Source organism: Ambystoma mexicanum, chromosome 2q (assembly GCF_040938575.1).
Source record: "Ambystoma mexicanum isolate Mex_15411 chromosome 2q, UKY_AmexF1_1, whole genome shotgun sequence".
Taxonomy (NCBI): Eukaryota; Metazoa; Chordata; class Amphibia; order Caudata; family Ambystomatidae; genus Ambystoma; species Ambystoma mexicanum.
The window spans coordinates 746,749,686-746,769,782 of record NC_090924.1 but is presented as its reverse complement, the minus strand read 5'-3'; the positions used below and the strand labels follow the sequence as shown (position 1 = coordinate 746,769,782).

Here is a 20,097-nt window from a genome sequence, read left to right as displayed (position 1 = left end):
AAAAGTCTTAAAAATAGTTAAATATTGCACATTCTTCTGCATACATTCAAAATGTTTTTACCAAAAGGGGACCAGCTCTCAGAAGCATTTAGCAATTGACAAATCTAAATAGGAGTTACAGCTTTTAAGTCAGCTAAATGCATAGGCAATAAAAAGCGATGTTTTCTATTGACAAGAAAACATTTGCAAAAACGAAAAATGCCACGCAGTTTTTAAGCTTGAAGAAAGCAGATTCGAGTTCCCCAATTGCAGAATCACACACAGACACAAAAAGGCTACAATACTATCCATGAAAGAATGCACCACAAACATCAGCATTTATTAATTTCCAAACGTTTTAGCAAAAGATAGCATTCCGGTTTGCTTTCATTTTTGTTTGCTTATGCTTGGTGACATTACATAGTTAAACAATTGTCAAAATCTACTCAACTGCCAGCATTCATGCACAACTAGAAAACATACTGAAATGTATTAATTATTAACAACACTGCTACATGTATAAAAATGTGAGAATTAAAACTGTGCTGGGAATGTTAAATTTACAGCAGATTAGGTACTACTGTGCTACGTGACTCACATTTCAAACAAAACGAATGCAAGATTCATGCGCATGTTAGAGTACATTTTGCACTAGCCTTACGAAAAATCACGGTTCACCTTGAATTTAATAAAAAGTAAGCGCATACCAAATTTACAACAATTTTAAGACAAAAAAAAAATATGATCAACGTGGTCCCGACAAATAACTGAAAGTCTATGACAAGTATGATAAGCTCCATTGAGCTTTTATAAATACTTTGTAGAATAGGTACAGTTAGGCTCAAAGCACAGTTCCTTTGAAATCTTCAAAATATGCTCCTGTTAATCCACAAACGGTGCTTGCTTATGTTAACATTTCTGTTAAATGCGTGCGTTGAATTTATTTGTTATCCAAGCGTAGCAGCTGCTCCTTACCATTTACTGTTAAGGACTTTAATTGGCCATCTTCTTCCACTTCCACTCTTTCTTGTCCGTTCTCAATAATTCTTTAAGACAAAATTAGTAATCAGCAAATCAACAACTGGAAATAGGCTGCTTATCTGATAAAACATTAAGCTCATTATGATTATGTATGTTCATTTGATTATTATATACAATCATGTGTTTCACTTGATACATTTGTGGAATGAAGTGATGCATTACAGTCCATGGAAGGCAGTTATGTTACTAAGAGTGCACAGAGGTAAGTGCCTGAGGTAAAGCAAAGGGGACAAATTTCATACCAAGACGAAATACCATTATCACTTTTAGTAACATCAACAGACGCCTCCGATCTCCCTATGTGCCGGGAGCCTCCAAGTTAAGAACAGTGGGTCTGGTCTGTTGGCCACTGTACCCCTTCCGTTTTGTCCCAGTCTCCAAAAGGTCCCCCTCCTATTGAGTCACACTCACTGTCACCACACTCTAAATCCATTACCTCGCCCCATAATTCTTAGATCAATTCTGTGAAACCAAGATTGGAAAAAAGATTCCTCCTCAAATGGGAGGTAATCATTGTCCAGAGTTTGAGTCCACTTGGACAGGCAGAAAGACAGGACCTTGGGGAGCCATTCCATGTCACACAATCAGGAAAGAGTTAAGTTCACAGCAGCAAATTCCTTGAAGTGGAGAAATGAAAAGCCAGGAGCAGGTGGTGTGACATGTTATTGCTAGTTCCTGACACACAATGGAGCTCAACAGTCTATTGTCGAAGATTAACAGTTCTGAAAATAAGTTTAAAAATGTAACGCAGTATATGCCCACACCACGTTGAAGATTAAGCAAGGCTATTATATTTTAGATTCTAAAATTACTTAAAAATCGTGCAGTGGAACTTGAAATTAACTGAAAGATCCTACATCACGTCAGTAAAGAGAATTATCTGGTGCTTAGGACTCGTCCCAGCAATTGAAAAAGTACAAGTACCTATTCCACCATTTTATGCATCCGTTAAATCTTTTGGTGGCTACTCAAATCATTGAGGGCTGCCACATTCAAACTTTGCAGGGTGTTGATTTAGCCTTAAAAATAAATGCCAGACAGTCTAGTCAAACACAAGCCACATTTCTTCCTGGCTGCAGTAAGGAAGGCATGGTATCAAACGGTGAAGACCGACACGAGTGATCACAGTTCAAGGGTGTTTCTCAAACTTCAAATGGGTTGGTCCAACACGTTCTAAACCTAAAGCTAAGGATGGGAGCAAGTTAAGACCATCAAATAAAGCAGTCAAAGTCAAGTCTTTGTCAAATAAAAGGCCCTATACTAATAAACCTATTGCCAATCCTTACTTCTAAATACAAGAGTGTGTGGGACAATGATATATGCAAAAGAAAATTGTTCCAGAAATATATGTCAGGATGGTTCTGCAGTTGGCTTCCCTTCCCCACGTTTTCAGCATGCGTCAAGGTGGCACGTTTGAGCTTCGCACACACTGGCTTCTTAGCCACGGGATACAGTTCAAAGAACAGACATTGGGGCATTCTACCAAAGCCTCTTTCCAATAACAGTCTCTTACTGCAGAGGATCTTTCGTACCAAACAGTCTCATAGTTCCACTCCCATCAGGATTCTCACATACACAGGTTCTCGTTTTCAATGTTCATCATGGGTCTCCCTCTTCAGGCAGAGACCCACTTTATCACAATATTGACACTTTCTCCTTCGTTCGGGCTGGGACCAGGGATCCCCCTCATTCGGGCTGGGATCCTAGTGATACGGATCTCTCGATTTAGGGCTCAGATCCTCTTGATATCAAAATCGAAGACTTGCAAATGTGCAATGCGTTTTGCTTGAACCATCGCAGGACCACTTCGATTAATTTTACACAATTATTCTAATCAGTCTCCTACTTTCGTTTCTCTTGGTGGGATACCGTACACAGATGAACACATCCACGGTGCTGGACCACTCAGTCAACAGTATTGATCTTTCCTTCTCAAGTTCAAACATATCAGCAGTTGGGCTTTATTCGTGTCTTTCACCACACGCGTCTAACAATGTTCATTCCAGCACTTGTTAGACAATGTTGCTGCTTGCCACCTTGAGTTCAACAAAGACCAGTCTTGCATCGGCCTCCCCAATTCACCGGCTGTGTTGCTCCTTCTGGCACTTTGTTCTTGGACCCAAGGACGATACCACGGGCGGTTGCTGCTGCTCCTCCCCACCTTGGTCAGATAAGCAGGAGGGCCTTCGGTATCTCAGACACAATGCAGAATCTTTTATCCTGGGCTCCTGGCCTTACGCTTTCCACTTCGAAGGTTTCCTGAAAGTAACGGCATCTGATCGAAAACATAAATGGTAATTTCCTTCTACAAACCCTTCTTGTTTTGCAGTCTTTCTCCCCTTGTTCAGCTGCCAACTTGAAACTGCTGTACCTTCGTGTGCTTTGCCTCGCTCAGAGTGTTTCGTGCTCTGCCTTTTATCCATGTGGGGAAGTCTAATGGAAGTCAGGTGGGAGTGATCGTCAGTAATTGCTGGAACACCGTTAACAGGACATGTCAGATACACTGCTTGGGTCTGAGTCTTTTCTCCCAGAGTGGGCTGTCTGTATGAAAGTGCTGGGTAAGGTGGGGGGTAAGGTTCCCATATATCCTACGTGAGAGGATGGGGAAAAGGTGTTGCAGGGGGAAGGATCTCGACTCTCGCCATCCGGTGTTCCTCTCCCCGAAGACCCCTCGTCCAGGTGATCCTCTCACACACTGGTCCACCCCCAAGCTCTGGATCCAAAGGCAATGGCTGTGCCCTGGTCAACTGAGGGAGAGATCTGCGGGGACTAGCGGGTGAGTTAACTTCTGGTTTCTCACACTGTCTCCAGCGGAAAAGGGAGTATGGCCAAGCTGGACACGAATGAGAAAATGCCAGAATTCTCCATTCTGTGCCAATTCCCTTCAAGCTTGGAGACCCCCAGCTTTTCATTTTAACCCTGCAGTAAGTGAGCCCTTTTTCTCACACGTATTTTGATCTGATTTGGATTATCTGTTTCCTTTGTTTTTGGAGTCTGACAAACTCCATATGCATCTACTTTTTGTACTGTGAGGCACAGCACCTTCAGTACAGTATCACAGAGAAATGCTTTAGATTTCTCTGAAGGTTTAAATACCTTTTCTTGGGTGAATTACAGTTACCAAGAATAGTAAAGTGAGATTGACTTTCCTTTTCTCTTTGTAGGTCCAGCGCACACCCCATTTTACGTGGAGTGCTGGGCGGGGGGTTACTTATCCTACTTACTCATGTAAAAATGTTTATGTTACCATCACGATTTTAAACATTGGGTTTAATGTTCCTACCATTGTGCTTTTCTACCACAGGATGAATCCTCAGCTGAAGTATAGTACCCATGGGTGACCATTGTGTCAAAATGGCCTGGTCATCTTTTTTCACCATTTCTTATTTGTGAGGTCTTTCTTGGGTTTTACTCTGCACGCCAAACCAGGACCCTCCCAAAGTAGGACAACCCAAGGTCAAGTCACCTCACCAGAGTGCTGGAGTGAAGGAAGCCCGTCCTCCAGATGTCCTCCCACTTGTCCCCACAACTGAGGCCCAGGAACACAGTACCTGCATCACAGCAACCAGACAGAAGCCAGCTGGATCCTCTTCTAACTTGCATCCCCGGCTTAAACCCCGAGTTCTTAAGCCAGGCGTGCCTTTTGAGAAGAGTGCCTTGGCCCAGAGTCCGCCACGCCGTCTCTGCTGCATCCAATGTATTCTTTAGGATGTTGTGGTTCACCCGTTTCCCTTTCAAGGCAAATGCCAGTAGGGACTGGCGCACCAGTTCAGGGACTTCTTGGAGAATTATTAGCAATTATTTTCGAATATGCTGCCGAAGTGGTGATGCGTTTGCCAGAGGCATACCATTTTTTTGCAGTCTTTGTCGGGGGGGGGCGGGGTAGGGGGAGGACTTCTGCAGTAGATAGTGGTACCCCAGCCCTCTTCCAGGTGGTAGTGAGAACCAGGGAGTCTGGAGTGGCATGCCGTCAGATGTACAACAGATCAGAAGGAGAGGGGCGAAACAATTTCTCTGTTGGAGAGTTCACAGCCCTTGTAAGGGAAGGTGACAGCAAAGATGGTGTGAGGCGTATTTTGATGGATTTCTTTTCTTGACTAGGGGGGGGGGAATAGTCAATAGGCGATGATGCCTCTGTGGAGGAGGGAGGAGCCAGACAAATGGTGTCTGGGTCAGGAGTACGAGTGGGGAAAGCCAAGTTGCTTCCTCTGCAGGCTGATCTCGACCCCAATCTGGCCACTGGTGAGTCCTGGCCAAAAGGATGGTCTTCCGGGCCATGGGGATCCTCAGATTTCCACAGGTTCTGGGAGTTCAAATACTTCTTCCTGTGGAGTATGACTTCAAAGCTTCTGCACCATTGGTATATTAGGGAAGGTATCTTCCTCCCTAGGTCTCTCAGGGGTTATAAAACATTCAGTGAAGTACACAAACAGTGAAGGTTTGTCCATATAGCTCAAACCTCACTCTGGTCCACAGAGAGGTCAAGAGGGGCGGGGGGGTGGCTCGCCATGAGGACAGGGGTCCTTAGATGGAAGGTCAGACAAAGTCTTACAGAGGGGCTGGGACTCTTCTGAATACTCCTCTCGACAAGAGGATGTGCTTCTTGGTCTATTCGCCGCTGCAAGACTCTCGCATAGCTCCGGTGGATGAGGGGGAGATTGACGCGCCTGCAGGCATAGTCTTGGTTTTCTGCTCCACCAAAACCTTTGGGGCTGACGTGCTTTTAGACTGTGCGTGTGTTTTTTTAGACGAGAGGCCCTTATGGGTTGAATGCCGGGACGGATGCCGAGACAAAGGACGCAGAGAGGGCAGCCAATCGGGAGGATCAGTAGGCGCTGTCAAAAATTTCGGCGGGCCTGTTGGAGTCTTATGCTTCCTCGACCTATCAGTCGAGGGAGCCTGTGGCGTTGAATGCTTAGCCTTCGATGGTGCAGTTGTGCCCTTGTTGCCGGGGTGTGATCTCCCATAGCAGTGCCGTCAGCCTGCCCGTCGGGCTGGGCAACTGGGAACCGGACAGTTCCGCGGAAAGGTCTATGCCTCCACATCGGAGCCATGGCTGCTGCTAGAATCTTCGCCGTCGGCGACTGCGCCTAAGGGGGAACCACACTCGGCCTGCATAGAGTAGGCCACCCACCGTTTCATCTGCCGATCCTTTAGCGCATATGTATGGAAACGTTTGCAAGACTTGCAGGAGTTCTCGTCGTGATCGTGAGGTAAGCACCTAATGCACTTGCAATGGGTGTCCTTCCAAGAGCATTTTCTGTTACAAGACAGACAAAATTTAAAAAGGAGTCCTCTCCATAGCAGAGGTAAAGGGTGGCAGCCAGACCAGAAATGGAAAGAGGGGAAAAAGAAAGACATGCATTACTTACCGTAATTGCATTTATGATGATTGTATCTGCTTAGATTCACATGCTTGGCATATGGTCCGACATCCAGTGGTAACTGTGGAGTATTGCATCTTCTCTTTCGGGGACCAAAAGGGGACGTCGGCATAGGCATGTCTGTAACACTATCCCTATCGTGACGTGTAGTGTACCCAAAACACCAAGCACTGAGGTCCCTCCGATTGTATTTTTTCTGCCATGAGGGAGGGGAGCCCAAGGCTATTGTGAGTGAGTACATGAAGACGAGAGAAGTAGTAAGACGTCTATGCTCCTTCCACCCTAAGCGGGGAGGTAGGGAGAGCGCATGTGAATCTAAGCAGATGCAATCATCAGAAATACTATTATGGTAAGTAATGCAGGTCATCTAATGCTCGTTAATCTCAGAATCGCATGCTGTGCATAGACTAGCAAGCAGTACCCGGAGTTGGAGGTGGGTTATGAGAAGGAACAGTAGAGAAAAGATGTCTTGGTACTGCTTGTCCCAGCTGAAAATCGGACCTAGAATGGGCGTCTAGGCAATAGTGTTTTGTAAAGGTGTGTACAGAACTCCAGGTTGCCGCTTTGCAAATGGACTCTAGGGGGAAACATTTGCAATGAATGCTTTGGATGCCCCAGTGCCCAGAGTAGAATGTGCTCTAGGCTTGAAGGGCAGTTCTCTCTTAGCAAGAGTGTAACAGTGTGATGCATTTGACAATCCACCTTGAGATAGCCGATTTAGAGACCGAATCCCCTTCTCTACCAGCTGCCACTGAAACAAAAATTGGTTCGTTTTCCTCAGTGGTTTAGTTCTTTCGAGGTAGAAAATGACTGCCCTGCACACATCTAGTGTGTGTAGGCTACTTTCGGCCATGCTAGTGGGATTCTGGAAAAAGGTAGGTAGTTCAATCGATTGGTTCACATGTAACTTTGAGATGAATTTAGGCGCAAATCTGGGGTGAGTGCGCAGAACTACCTTATTCCTGTGTACTGTAACAAAGGGGTCTAGAACAGAAAGTGCCTGTAGTTCGCGAACTCTTCTAATAGAAGTGATAGTCACTAGGAAGGTCTTTTAGACTTGCTTTATGCATTGGCTCAAAGGGAGATCCCATGAGTCTGGTCAAAACCACATTAAGGTCCCATCCCGGAGCTGGGTGAGAAATGGGAGGATAAATCCTCTTAACCCCTTCCATAAAGGCCTTAATCACTGGTATCTTCCACCACGACATCTTTTGTTGCGATGTGGTGTAGGCTGAAAGAGCAGCCAGATGAACCTATAGGGAATTGAAGACCAACCCAGTGTCTAACAGATGGGTTAGGTACAGCACAATGTGTGTGGTGTGGGTGAGCAATCAATGGGATGGACGCCCTTAGAATTACACCAGATGACAAAATGTTTCCATTTGCTGGCATAGCAATAACGCGTGTTGGGTTTTCTAGCTTCCCTGAGTATGTCCATGCACCTCTGAGGGAGCTGTAGGTATCCAAACTATGACCTCAGGAGCCAAGCTGCTAAATTCAGAATTTGTGGGCATGGGTGTAGGGTCTCCCCCCTGTCCTGATACAACATGTTGTATGGTAAGGGTAGTTTTACTGGTGGGCAGAGGGACATCTCCATTCGATGAGCAAACCAGGGTTGGCGGGCCCACATGGGGCCACCAGTATCATGCTAACTGGTTCCTGGTGCATCTTGTGCACTACCTTGTTGAGAAGGGGAGTCGGGGGGGGGGGGGGGGGGGGGGGGGGGTTCGGAGCGTAGTAGACAAATTTCCCTGACCATGTTATTCAGAGACCCTTTCCCTTGGAGAGGTTCTGGGGTACCTGGAGGAGTAGTCTTGGCATTCTCCTGTGTTGCGAACAGGTCGATCTATGGGAAGACCCATTCTGCAAAGACATTGGACACAAGGTCTTCGTGCAGATGCCATTCGTATTCTTCGGACAGAGGAAAATCTCTGCTGACCACGTCTGCCAGAAGATTGAGTTCCACTGGAACATGTGGGGACAACAAACATCTGTCTGAGAGCCCATATCCAAATGTTTTGGGACAGCTTGGATAGCCCTGGAGAGTGAGTACCCCCCTGTATGTTCAGGGAATACATGGCTGTAGTGCTGCGTTAGAATCAGGACTGTCTTCCCTTGTAGTTGCATCTGAAAGGCCTTTAATGCCTTGAACACCTCTAATAGCTCTAGTAAATGTATATGGTTGGCAGCTACTTGAGGGGACTACACTCCATGTGCTCTCTGCTGAAGCAGGTAAGCCCCCCCACCCAATAAGAGATATGTCTGTCGTGAGAGTGGCTTCCATTGTAGGGGTGGTGAAGTTCTTCCCCTTCAAGAGGTTTTCTCTTGACCACCACTGCAGAGAGAGAACGAGGGCTGGCGAGACAACTACGAGATCTTCCCATTATCCGCTGGCCTGACACCACTGGCTGGCCACTCTTGCATGGGACGCATGAGCAGCCGCGCGTGGGGAACAAAGTATATACACAACGCCATCATTCCTAGCAAACGCATGGCTTTGCGCACCGTCACCTCTCGACTGGCTACATATTGAGGGATCTGAAAAAGCATGTTCTGAACCCTCTCGTGGAGGGGAAGACGAGGCTGTCTTTCGTCTAATTAGAGCTCCCAGAAATTGTTTTATTTGACTGGGGACTACACTGGATTTTTTCTCATTGATAGAAAACCCCAGACTGAACAGAAGGTCTACAGTCTTTTTGGTGCTCAAAAAACATGTGTCGTACAAGTCCCTGGTTATGAGCCAGTCGTCGAGGTAAGGTTAAAACGGGACGGATAATCTGCGCAGGTGTGCCGCAGCTACTGCCAGGACCTTCATAAACCCTCTTGGCGCTGAGACGATGCCGAAGGGGAGTATCTTGAATTGGATATTTCCTGTGTGATGGCAGAATTGCAATATGAAAGTATGCATCTTTCAAGTCCACTGTTGCCATGTAGTCCCCCTGTTTCAACAGTGGGATCACCTCCTGTCGCATTACCATGCAAAACCTGAGGTTTTATGAACTTGTTCGCTGGGAGCAGCTCTAGAACAGGATGCATGTTGAGGTCCTTTTTGGGTACAAGGAAGTACACTGAATAAATACCTTTGTTCACCTGAAGAATAGGGACGGCTTCCATGGCGTCCTTTCCCAGCAGCGCTTCTACCTCTTGATTAAGGATCTCGAGGTGGTCTGGTGAAAGGTGCCGTGAGCGCAGTGGTCTGAATTGTGGAGTTCGGGCGAATTCCACGCAGTACCCGTGGGCGACCGTCTTTATGACCCACTGGTCTGAAGTTATCCCCTCCCATGCCGTGAGGAAAGATGTTAAGCGCCCCCCCCCCCGACCGGGGTGACATGGGTGGGAACCTGGATCTGATGGTCATTTCTGACCGGAGGCTGCGGCTCCTCTAGGATTGGGGCCTCTACCTCTGGCTATGCCACATTGATCACCCCTTGGTGGGTAGTATGCAGGGCTTCTGGATGTTTGTCAAGTATTAAAGTTTCCCGTGCCTTAGTTCTGACTTGCACGGGACTGCCCTCGAAAGGACGCTGAGAATTACTTTCTCTTGGGGCAGGGAGGGGGGTAAGAGGTCTGAGTGATTTGTTGCAGGGACTTTAAAGTCTCATGCTCTTTTTTGGCTGTTTCTAGGGCCTCATCGACCGCCTTTCCTAAGAGGTTTGCTTCTTCAATTGGTTCACCTATGAGAGAGGCCTGTTTTTCAGGCCTGAACCCTGAGGTACGAAGCCAAGCGTGCCTTTTAAGTAAGGTTCCTTGCGCCAGAAACCTGCCTGCTGTTTCAGCTGTGTCCAGAGAGTTCTTTACTACATTCTGGTTCACTTGCCTGCCTTCGGCCACAATAGTAAGAAGCTTGGAACTGATGGGCTCTGGGACCTCTTGGAGACCTTCGTGTATTAGCTTCCACTGAGCGCCAGCATAACTCGCCAGTAGCATAGTGTTATTCGCTATGCGTGTGGTATATGCGGCAGCCGAGGTAACCCGTTTACCTAGGGCATATAACCTCTTGGATTCTCTATCTGGAGGTGCCTCCCTTGTAGCAAGGGGTACTCCTGCCCGTTTCTGGGTGGTAGTCACTACCAGAGAATCGGGGTGGCGTTCCCTCTAATTTATTGACAGTCCGAAGGAGCTGGCCGAAATAACTTTTCAACTCTCGGTTCACTGCCCGGGTTTGAGCTGGTGACACCAGGGAGGGAGCCAATCTTCTCTTAATCAAATTAAGGAGGGGAATGGCCTGGCTAGAGGGAGGTTTCGCCTTAAGAATATCTTCTACAAAGTCCTGCTCAGGCATTGCCTCTTGCGTAGAGATTTGAAAATGCTCAGCTGCCTTCTTTAACATGGTATTGAAGGCCATTTGGTCGTCTACAGACGAGGCCTGGCGAGCCGGGGTGGACGGAGGGGAGTCCAGGCCTGCCTGGCCTTGTCCTACTTCCTGCCTGTCCCCCGCATGCCGGGCGCATCGCGGCGCCACAACGAGGCTAAGCCTTGCATATCCAGCTCCCTACATCCGCCGGCATGCGGATGTGCCGGCGGCCCTACGAAGGCCATACAAAGGCCTGTTGAGAGCCTGTTTGGAGCCATAGGAGCCAGGGGCCAGGAACTCTGCCCTCACCGCTCCAGGTAAGCTAACGCTGCCACCTACCACCTGTTTCTGTGCCTGTTTATGCCCGACTCTACCCTCTGCCATACCCTATGCCCATCTTATTCCAGGTAACTTTCGGCCAACAATACTGCACTACTCCCAGCTACCTATTGTCTCCAGCACTATGTGTGTCTGTGACACCCCAGGAAATAGCAACCAAAGTGCATAACCCATGTGCACCACAGGACTATTAGGTGTTACCCCATTGAAATTTTTGCCAAACTGTGCTATTTGAAGCTAGGTGTTACCCCCACTGCATTTTTGCCAAATTGTGCTATTTGAAGTTAGGTGTTACCCCATTGCATTTTTGCCAAATTGTACTATTTGAAGCTAGGTGTTACCCCACTGCATTTTTGCCAAATTGTGCTATTTGAAGTAAGGTGTTACACCATTGCATTTTTGCCAAACTGTGCTATTTGAAGCTAGGTGTTACCCCCACTGCATTTTTGCCAAATTGTGCTATTTGAAGTTAGGTGTTACCCCATTGCATTTTTGCCAAATTGTACTATTTGAAGCTAGGTGTTACCCCACTGCATTTTTGCCAAATTGTGCTATTTGAAGTGAGGTATTACACCATTGCATTTCTGCCAAATTGTACTATTTGAAGCTAGGTGTTACCCCACTGCATTTTTGCCAAACTGTGCTATTTGAAGCTAGGTATTACCCCACTGCATTTTTGCCAAACTGTGCTATTTGAAGCTAGGTGTTACCCCACTGCATTTTTGCCAAACTGTGCTATTTGAAGCTAGGTGTTACCCCACTGCATTTTTGCCAAACTGTGCTATTTGAAGCTAGGTGTTACCCCACTGCATTTTTGCCAAATTGTGCTATTTGAAGTTAGGTGTTACCCCATTGCATATTTGCTGCCTACCACTATTCCTGCGCATATTCCGTTTACAAAGCCACCTTTTTCAGATAACACCCACATTGCTACTCCCACTCTGCTAACACAACGCCAGCGCAGTATTGCAGAAAATGCTAACTATATTACTCCTCTTCTGTGCAATGGCCACGCCCGCATCCCTAGACATTCCCATCCAGGATACTGACTCAGGAGCCCCCCCCTCCCCAGCCAGGCACTAGTCTCACCTACACAACTAGGTACTATCCTGACCCTTCCTACCCAAGATATCATTGCAAGTCAGGTCCTACAACTTTTGCCTCCCACCCTTGCACTACCACCGAAAGAAACAACAAACTTCGCGCTAGACTCTCTAAACTTTATGAGCCGCCCCGAAGATTCCTGTCTGATTCCAAATGTGAAGCCAAAAGTTCTACCAAAGGCACCACTATCCCCACAACCAAGTCCAAACGTATCATTCATACAAACATCTCGGCAAAAACGGATGTACATTCTTACAAAGGAGCTCTCCTCAATACCAGATCATTGGTTGCACATGCCCTTGATATTGCAGACCTAATTATCAAAGACAAATTAGACTTTATTGCTCTAACTGAAACGTGGCTCCACAATGCAGCAGGCCCATCTCTAATGCTAGCCATCCCAGACGGCTACACTATATCTAGGCAGGACTGGGTAGGTAACCGGGGCGGTGGCATCGCCATCATATCGAAAGTAAGTTTAGCTCTCAGACTAGCCCCGACCCAAACTCTGCAATCGTGTGAATCCCTCACCGCCAAACTCCCCATAAACAATACCCAATCCCTCACTATCCACCTGATCTACAGACCACCAGGTCCACTTGGAACCTTCGAGGAAGATCTACACAACCTAATTTCTAACAATGCGAAAACCACTTCACAACTACTGCTACTAGGGGACCTTAACTTAGGGTTCAACGACCCAGCAGACATACATGCCTCTACCATAGCCAATACGATCTCATCACTCGGACTCTCACAAAAAGTCAACCTACCCACCCACCTGAAGGGTAGAACCCTAGACTGGGTTGCTGATGCCAATTGCTCAGCGGTCATCTCCGCCACCACACCACTTCCTTGGACCGACCATTTGCTGGTCTCATTTAACCTATTGACCTCTAGATCACCTACCACAACTGTGTCACTGGCACCACCCTGCCTCACAAGAAACAAGAAAAATATCTCAATAGAAAAAATCATCCCAGCTATCCTTCCAACCCTAAACGCATTGCCAGACAATCTAGATCCCAACACACTAGTTCACGAATATAATAAAATCATGTTAACTACCATGGACAAAATTGCCCCACTCAAACTTCGCTCCAGTAAGCCTAAAACCCATTTAAACAAATGGTACACACCCGAACTCAAAGTCCTCCGTCTAAAAAAGCGCAAATGTGAAGCTGATTGGAAATTATGCCCCTCCAGTGAAAAGAAAGCCATCCTGGACACGATTTCTCGTCATTACAAAGCTGAAATCTGCTTAGCTAAACGGAATTCCTATAACATCTGCATTGCCAACTCCAACTCAAGTATGAAGGAGCTCTTCTCCATACTGAAGGAACTTGAGTCACCCATAGCCACACCCGACACCTGCACCAAGAACCAGACCTGGTGCACAGACATCCAACAAGCACTAGCAAATAAAATAAACACCCTACAAAATAAAATTCATCTAAAAAAAGATTCCCTAAACCTCACTAACCCTCCCACATCTCCGCCCAAAGCCTCACCAAGTACACACACTAACTCATTCACCTTCTCTAAAACTACCACCCTTGAGGTTGAGAAAATCATCCTCTCTCTTAAACCATCAAACTGTAAAGGCGATATCTGCCCTGCACACATAATAAAGGACGCAGCCAGAGACCTGTCACCCTTTATCTCTAAACTTATAAACGCCTCCTTCTCCTCAGGCAGTATCCCCTCCAACTTAAAACAATCTTGGGTACTCCCCCTCCTCAAAAAACAGACGCTCAATCCCCTCATCCCCACCAACTACCGACCCATCACAACGGTACCCTTCCTACTGAAAATCTTGGACAAAGTTGCCTATGTCCAGATTCAAAAATACCTAGAACTACACAAGCTACTAGGCGCCAGACAATCAGGTTTCCGCCCACTACACGGCACGGAAACAGCCCTCATCGATCTGAAAACCCAAATTGATGATCTGAGGGACAAGGGCAAGACAGCACTCCTCCTCTTACTTGACCTCTCCGCGGCTTTCGACCTCGTCGACCACAAGGTCCTCTGCAGACACCTTGACTCAGCTGCTCATTTCTCCCCAGAAGCCATCAAATGGATTGAATCCTTTCTGAGTGAGAGAACTATGAGAGTCTTCTCCCCTTCAGCAGCAGCAGACCCCTCTCCTATCACTTGCGGAGTCCCGCAGGGCTCATGCGTCTCCCCCACCCTATATAACATCTTCACCAAACCCCTGTTCGACGATCTGGACCATCTGGGTGTCACCTACACTAATTATGCTGATGACACTCAGATTCTCCTCCCACTTTCAGGGGATCACAGTGAGTTGGTGAATAGGGTATATCTCATCATTCAGGCATGGATGGCATCTCATGGTCTATGCTTGAATGATGACAAGACAGAGCTCATCATCTTAGGTACCCCTGCTAATATCAACAAACTAGGCCTTGAATATGCCGAATTCAACATAGATGGTAATCTCATCAGAGTATCCAGGGAAGTAAAACACCCTTGGCTTTTATCTGGATGCCACTATGTCATTCACTAAACAGGTTAACTCACTAGCATCTTCCACTGCGTACACTTGCAAATTAATAAGGGCAGGCAGACCATTCCTATCCAATGACAGCTGCCTGATCCTGGCAAGAGCACTCATACTATCTAGGCTTGATTATTGTAATGCCCTCTATAGCGGTGCCAACAAAGCCATTATCCACAGGCTCCAAATCCTACAAAACAATGCATTGAGAGCTGCCCTCGGCATTAATAAGAGAGATCATATCTCAACCACCAGACGCCAACAGAAATGGCTCTCTACAGACAACAAAATCAAACTAAAGTTGGCCTCCCTAACCCATAAAGCCCTCAACAATGCCGCCCCCAGTTATCTGATGGACAAGGTAAAGAGAAAGTCCTCCATCCGACAAACAAGAACTATCAATTCCAACCGTCTGATAATCCCCAGATTCAAACTCTCCACCATTGGTGGGAACAGTTTCCCGGTGAAAGCTGCCACGCTCTGGAACTCTTTGCCTCACAACTTAAGAGCTGACCAACCATACTCGCACTTTAGAAGACACCTCATCAGTCACCTTAACTCCAATAACCCTTGTATTTAGCTGCACTTTCCTACACCTATGTATAGATAGTGATACTCTTGTTCGTGTTTCTGCCTTCGCCTCTAACAGCCCTGCACACTTCTGTACACTTACCTCCTGTATAGATATTGACTTTTAATGTTTGAAGAATTGTATACCTCTTATTCCTTATTACCTCTGTAATCCTGAATATTCTTTTAGGTTTACCCGCCTCTAACAGCCCTGTACATATCTGTATATTTACCCCTGCATAGATATTGACTCTGTATGTATGAAGATTTGTATATTTTTTATTCCTGTAATTCTGATTATTTTTATTACTACCTCAAAGTGTATATTTCTGCAACATTGTAAGCTTCGAATTATCTTTTGCTTGCGCCCTGTTGCCCCTGGGTAAGGTGCGCCATACAAATAAATAAACAAACAAACAATACATCAGTGTCCTGATCTTGATGGGGAAGCGTCCATGGGTCTGTCCCCACTTGCTGGGTTTCTTCACAATTGTCCATGGCATCCGCCTGGTCCTCATTGTAATTCTGTAGGAAGGAACGTTCATCTTCACTGTAAATGGCCTGATAAGTATCAACCTGGACGATGTCTTCATGATGGACGGGGACAGAAGGCTGATCTTCTCGGAAATGTGAAGCAGATTGAAGATTAGGCTCTCCACAAGATCTTTTCGGGGAAGGAGGCTCAGAAAAATTGCTAATTCTTTCAAGACGGTCCATACGCCCTTCAAATTTCTCCCTTGTCCATTTAGAGGACCAAGAAGGGCCCATGGGTGGAAAACCATTGTCTTCTGCCCTTTGGCACCGAAAATTGTCTCTCATAGGTATTGTGAGAATCGGGGCACCATTACGTATCTAAAGATTTGTCCGTGGCCTGCCCCATGTTTTTCGGCGGAACAGGAATAAGCCCGATGCTGTGTTCGATTACTGCCGAATCAGCATGAGTTAGTGGGTCCAAAGGTCTATCGGTAGACTCACTGCCTTCCGCGGCGTTAGAGGGCCTAGCGGTAAGTTTTTTTTCACCTTGAGGTGAAGTCGTGATTTTTGGGCCCGTCGTAGCTTCGGATTTCCGCGCTCTGACGTGTAAACCTGATTTAGATGTAGCGCCCTTGTTTGTTTTGGAATGCCCAGTTGCAAGACGCTGCTGCGGATGCGGGGAAGGCTTTGGAACCAACGATCCGTGGAATCTGCCGAAATCTGACGGCCCTGCTAGCGCTTTCACCTTTTTCGACGTACCCGTCGAAATAGGTGTGGGGGTTGTGTGTTTAATGTAATGCGCTTGTACGCCCCTGTCGCCGGGTGTTGTCCCTGAAGCGAGAAGAGTCGGGCCTTAAAGGGTCGGGGACGGGCATGGCAGACCTAGCAGTGTCCGCCTCGAGGTCCATCACATCCGCAACGGATGTTTGGTCATCGGAGGTGCCCCTGCCACTTTCAGCGGGGGTGGCGGTAAGGGAAGGGGGTTCCACCCGCAACATACCCTACACGGCCCACCGCTTTACACGGCGCTCCTTAAGGGTCTCAGGCCGAAGGAGTTTACAAGCCGCACACCGCTTCTTGTCGTGATCTTCGTCCTTCCACGGGTTTTAGGGCAGAACCTAAAAGGAGACCTTTCCATAGCAAAAGGGGAAGATGATCAGACCTAGAGGGTAAAGAGGGGCAAAGAGGAAAGACATACCGGAAATATGGCCACCCTGACCCACCCCGACCCGCCCCTCCCTACTGTAAAGGCCAGCCAGAAGGCCCAGCCACGTGGATGCTTCAGCTGCCGGATCGTAGGCGTTGAAATTCACTGCCGTAGACAAGTTCCCCGCAGTCTTCGCCGAAGTTGTTCTTGGCGTCGAAATGACTTAGGGGGGGAAAAACAGACAAGTCGGTTTAGGATAAACAATGTCTCTTACGTAAGAGCTCAGCTATAGGGCGACCAGTTATCTGGGCGTAAAAAAACAATCTGAGGGAACTTGGCGCGCGAGGGATTTTGAGTACACGTCACGATAGGGATAGTGTTACAGACACGCCTTTGCCGACGTCCCCTTTCGGTCCCCGAAAGACAAGATGCAATACTCTGCGGTTACCACTGGATGTCGACCATATGCACAGCATGTGACTAAGCAGATTAACTAGCATCAGAAATGCTTTCTCAGAGAATCAAACCCTGGGGTCCCACTCTCCCTTCTGTATAGGTCTGGCCAAAGGCCAAGGCTATGCTTTGGACAGTGTCGACCGAGGCACCAGCCACCGAAAGCCGTAGACTTCTTCGGCAAAGGGGTCCACGAAGCAGCCGAAGATAAAAGTTGAAAACTAGACAACCATCGGTAATGGGACAAAGAAATTATGAATTTGCAATATAACTCTTTCGAGTTCCGCATAAGGTGACCAACTAGTTGGGCGGAAAAAAACAATCTGAGGGACCTCAATGCACGAGGGATTTTGGCTACACTACATGTCACATTAGGGATAGTTTTACAGACACGCCCATGTCGACGTCCCCTTTCGGTTCTCGAAAGAACGATGCAATACTCCGCGATTACCACTAGATGTCGGACTATATACACAGCATGCGATTCTAAGCAGATAAACAAGCATCAGAAACATTTTTGTCGCCCCCACACCACACACACCAGGATAGACCTCTTACTGGTTCCAAACTAACAGGAAGCCTCGCAGAGGGTGGAAAAATGACTTGGTCAGACCACGAGATGGTCAAAACAGATTGGTGGTTGGAGGAAGGGAGGAGGGAACACCCGCACTGGAGGTGTACCAATGGCCTTCTTAAGGACCCAGTATTTAGGGACTTCCTCCAGACGGAAATTACCCAGTATTTCATAACAAATGACACAGGGGAGACAAGCCCAAAGGCGTTATGGGAGGCGGCCAAGGCATCGGTAAGGGGCCTACTAATACTAGAAGGGGCATGAATAAAGAGGGAAAGGACACCGATAGAGGGGAAGCTTTGGGATTAGTTGAGGGATATAAGGGCAAGGCTTACGCGACAAGGAGAAGATAGAATGAGGGACAAGAGATGCACTCGCTCCTGAGAGGGGAAGTGGTAAAAAAGCAGAGATACGCCAAACAAAAGGTTCTACGAAGGGGGCGACAAGGTGGGGACTCTGTTAGCAAATCGAATCAGGGTAAGCAGGGGAACCAGAAGGGTCCAGCGGTTAAGAGATGAGAATCGAACAATCAGAACCGAGGACCACATCCCAGACCGTTTTGTAGACTGCTACGAAGCACTTTAACTCCAAACAGACTGGACCGCAGGGAAAGGAGATTGGAGAATACCTGGGTCGGCTCCCAATCCCCAGCCTCACCAGAGGGAAAAGACATGCTGGAAGCAGAAATAACCCAGGAAGAGGTCAAGAGGGCAATAGGCCAGTTGAAAACCGGAAAAGCACCAGGGGAGTATGGCTGTACAGCAGGCTTTTATAAGCAGTTTCAGGACTCCATATCAGGGCACCTAGCGAAGGTCTTCAATTTCATTAGGGGGATCAGAAGATATGCCCCCCAACCTTCGGGGAGGCACTGATAACTGTGATACCCGAACAGGGCAATGATAAGACTGAATGCCCCTCCTATAGACGCATCTCATTGCTCAATGTAGACACAAAGATCTTCACGAGGCTCTTGACATGCCGCCTGGAAGTCCACCTCCCCGGCCTTATAGACCCAGACCGGGTTTATCCAAAACAGCCAAGGATCTGACAACCTGAGAAAGACCATAAATATCCTATACGACCCAAAAACACAGGGAGGGGGCTCGGATTCTCTCACTTGACGCCGAAAAGGCCATGGACAGGGGTAACTAGTCATTCATGTAAGCGGTGCTAGAAAAGATAGGACTGGGAGAACGATCAACAGGTTGGATCCAAGCCCTGTATCACTCCACGGGCTAACGTATCAGTTAATAGGAATGTATCCAGAACTATAGGTCTGTGTAGGGGAGCAAGACAGGGGTGCCTCTTGTCCCCATTGTTATACGCGCTGGTGATGGAGTCCTGGGTGATAAGCCTACGACAGTCAGACATAACTGGAGTCCACATAGGTGGAAAAGATGACGTGCTGCTCTACCTCATCAGTCCATTGGTGTCAGTACCGGCTCTCCTACAGGGGCTACAGGAATATGGAGAACTATCAGAGTTCAAGGTTAAACCTCTTCAAATCGGTGGAGTTCTTCACAGGAAGCTGGGAGAAGGCAGACAAACTGGGTTGGCAAACAGGGATTCCAGATACCGAAAGGCTTCTGCTACCTGGGTATAGAGGTAACTAGAGAGCCAGAAAACCTATTTGAGAGGAACTACCCCTCCCCCACCACCCTGGGAAAAGAAAGGGAGACCTGCAGCGGTGTGATATAACAGGTCTGTCATGGATGGCATAGCTAAACTGCATTAAGAGGACGGTTCTCCCCAAGTTGGTGTTCCTATTCCAAATGCTCCCCACTAGTGTGCCGCCACTTCCTGACCACAATCCAGAAAGCCCTCCTGCGTTTCCTATGTGTAGGAGTGTAGCATAGGGTGGCACACAAGGTGCCTGGGTTGGCAAAAGAAGGTGGAGTAGGTTTCCCATACCTGGGAGCATATTATAAAGGCAGGCCAGCTGAGGATTATGGTTGACCACCTGGACCCCAGCACAAAGAAGCAGCAGTGGGTACACATGGACAATGCCGTCCTACACCCGTTAACGTTAGGAGAATGATGTGGATCCCACAAAGTGAAATCCCCATTCAAGTACTAACACACCCAGTCTTGGAAGTGTTCTGGTCAAACTGGCACGAGGAAAGTGCCATCCGCTGGCTGTCAACCTGGCTCTCCCCCTTAGCTCATATGGGCACCGCAGCTACGGAACCACATCTCAGACCTGGTGCGGTTCCA

The 20,097-nt window shown here is 47.5% G+C and overlaps 1 protein-coding gene across 4 annotated transcripts in view; it reads right to left on the bottom strand.

The window, feature by feature from the left end:
* DNAJB6 (DnaJ heat shock protein family (Hsp40) member B6) overlaps positions 1–20,097 on the bottom strand; it is a 739,852-nt gene that overhangs the window by 325,155 nt on the left and 394,600 nt on the right. For 2 of the 4 annotated variants that reach the window (XM_069647976.1, XM_069647973.1), the window contains exon 8: positions 955–1,025. In XM_069647976.1, the coding sequence (XP_069504077.1) occupies positions 955–1,025 (71 nt within the window). Of the gene's footprint in view, positions 1–290; positions 1,026–20,097 lie in introns of those variants that run through there. The other 2 variants (XM_069647974.1, XM_069647975.1) reach the window with 1 other exon arrangement.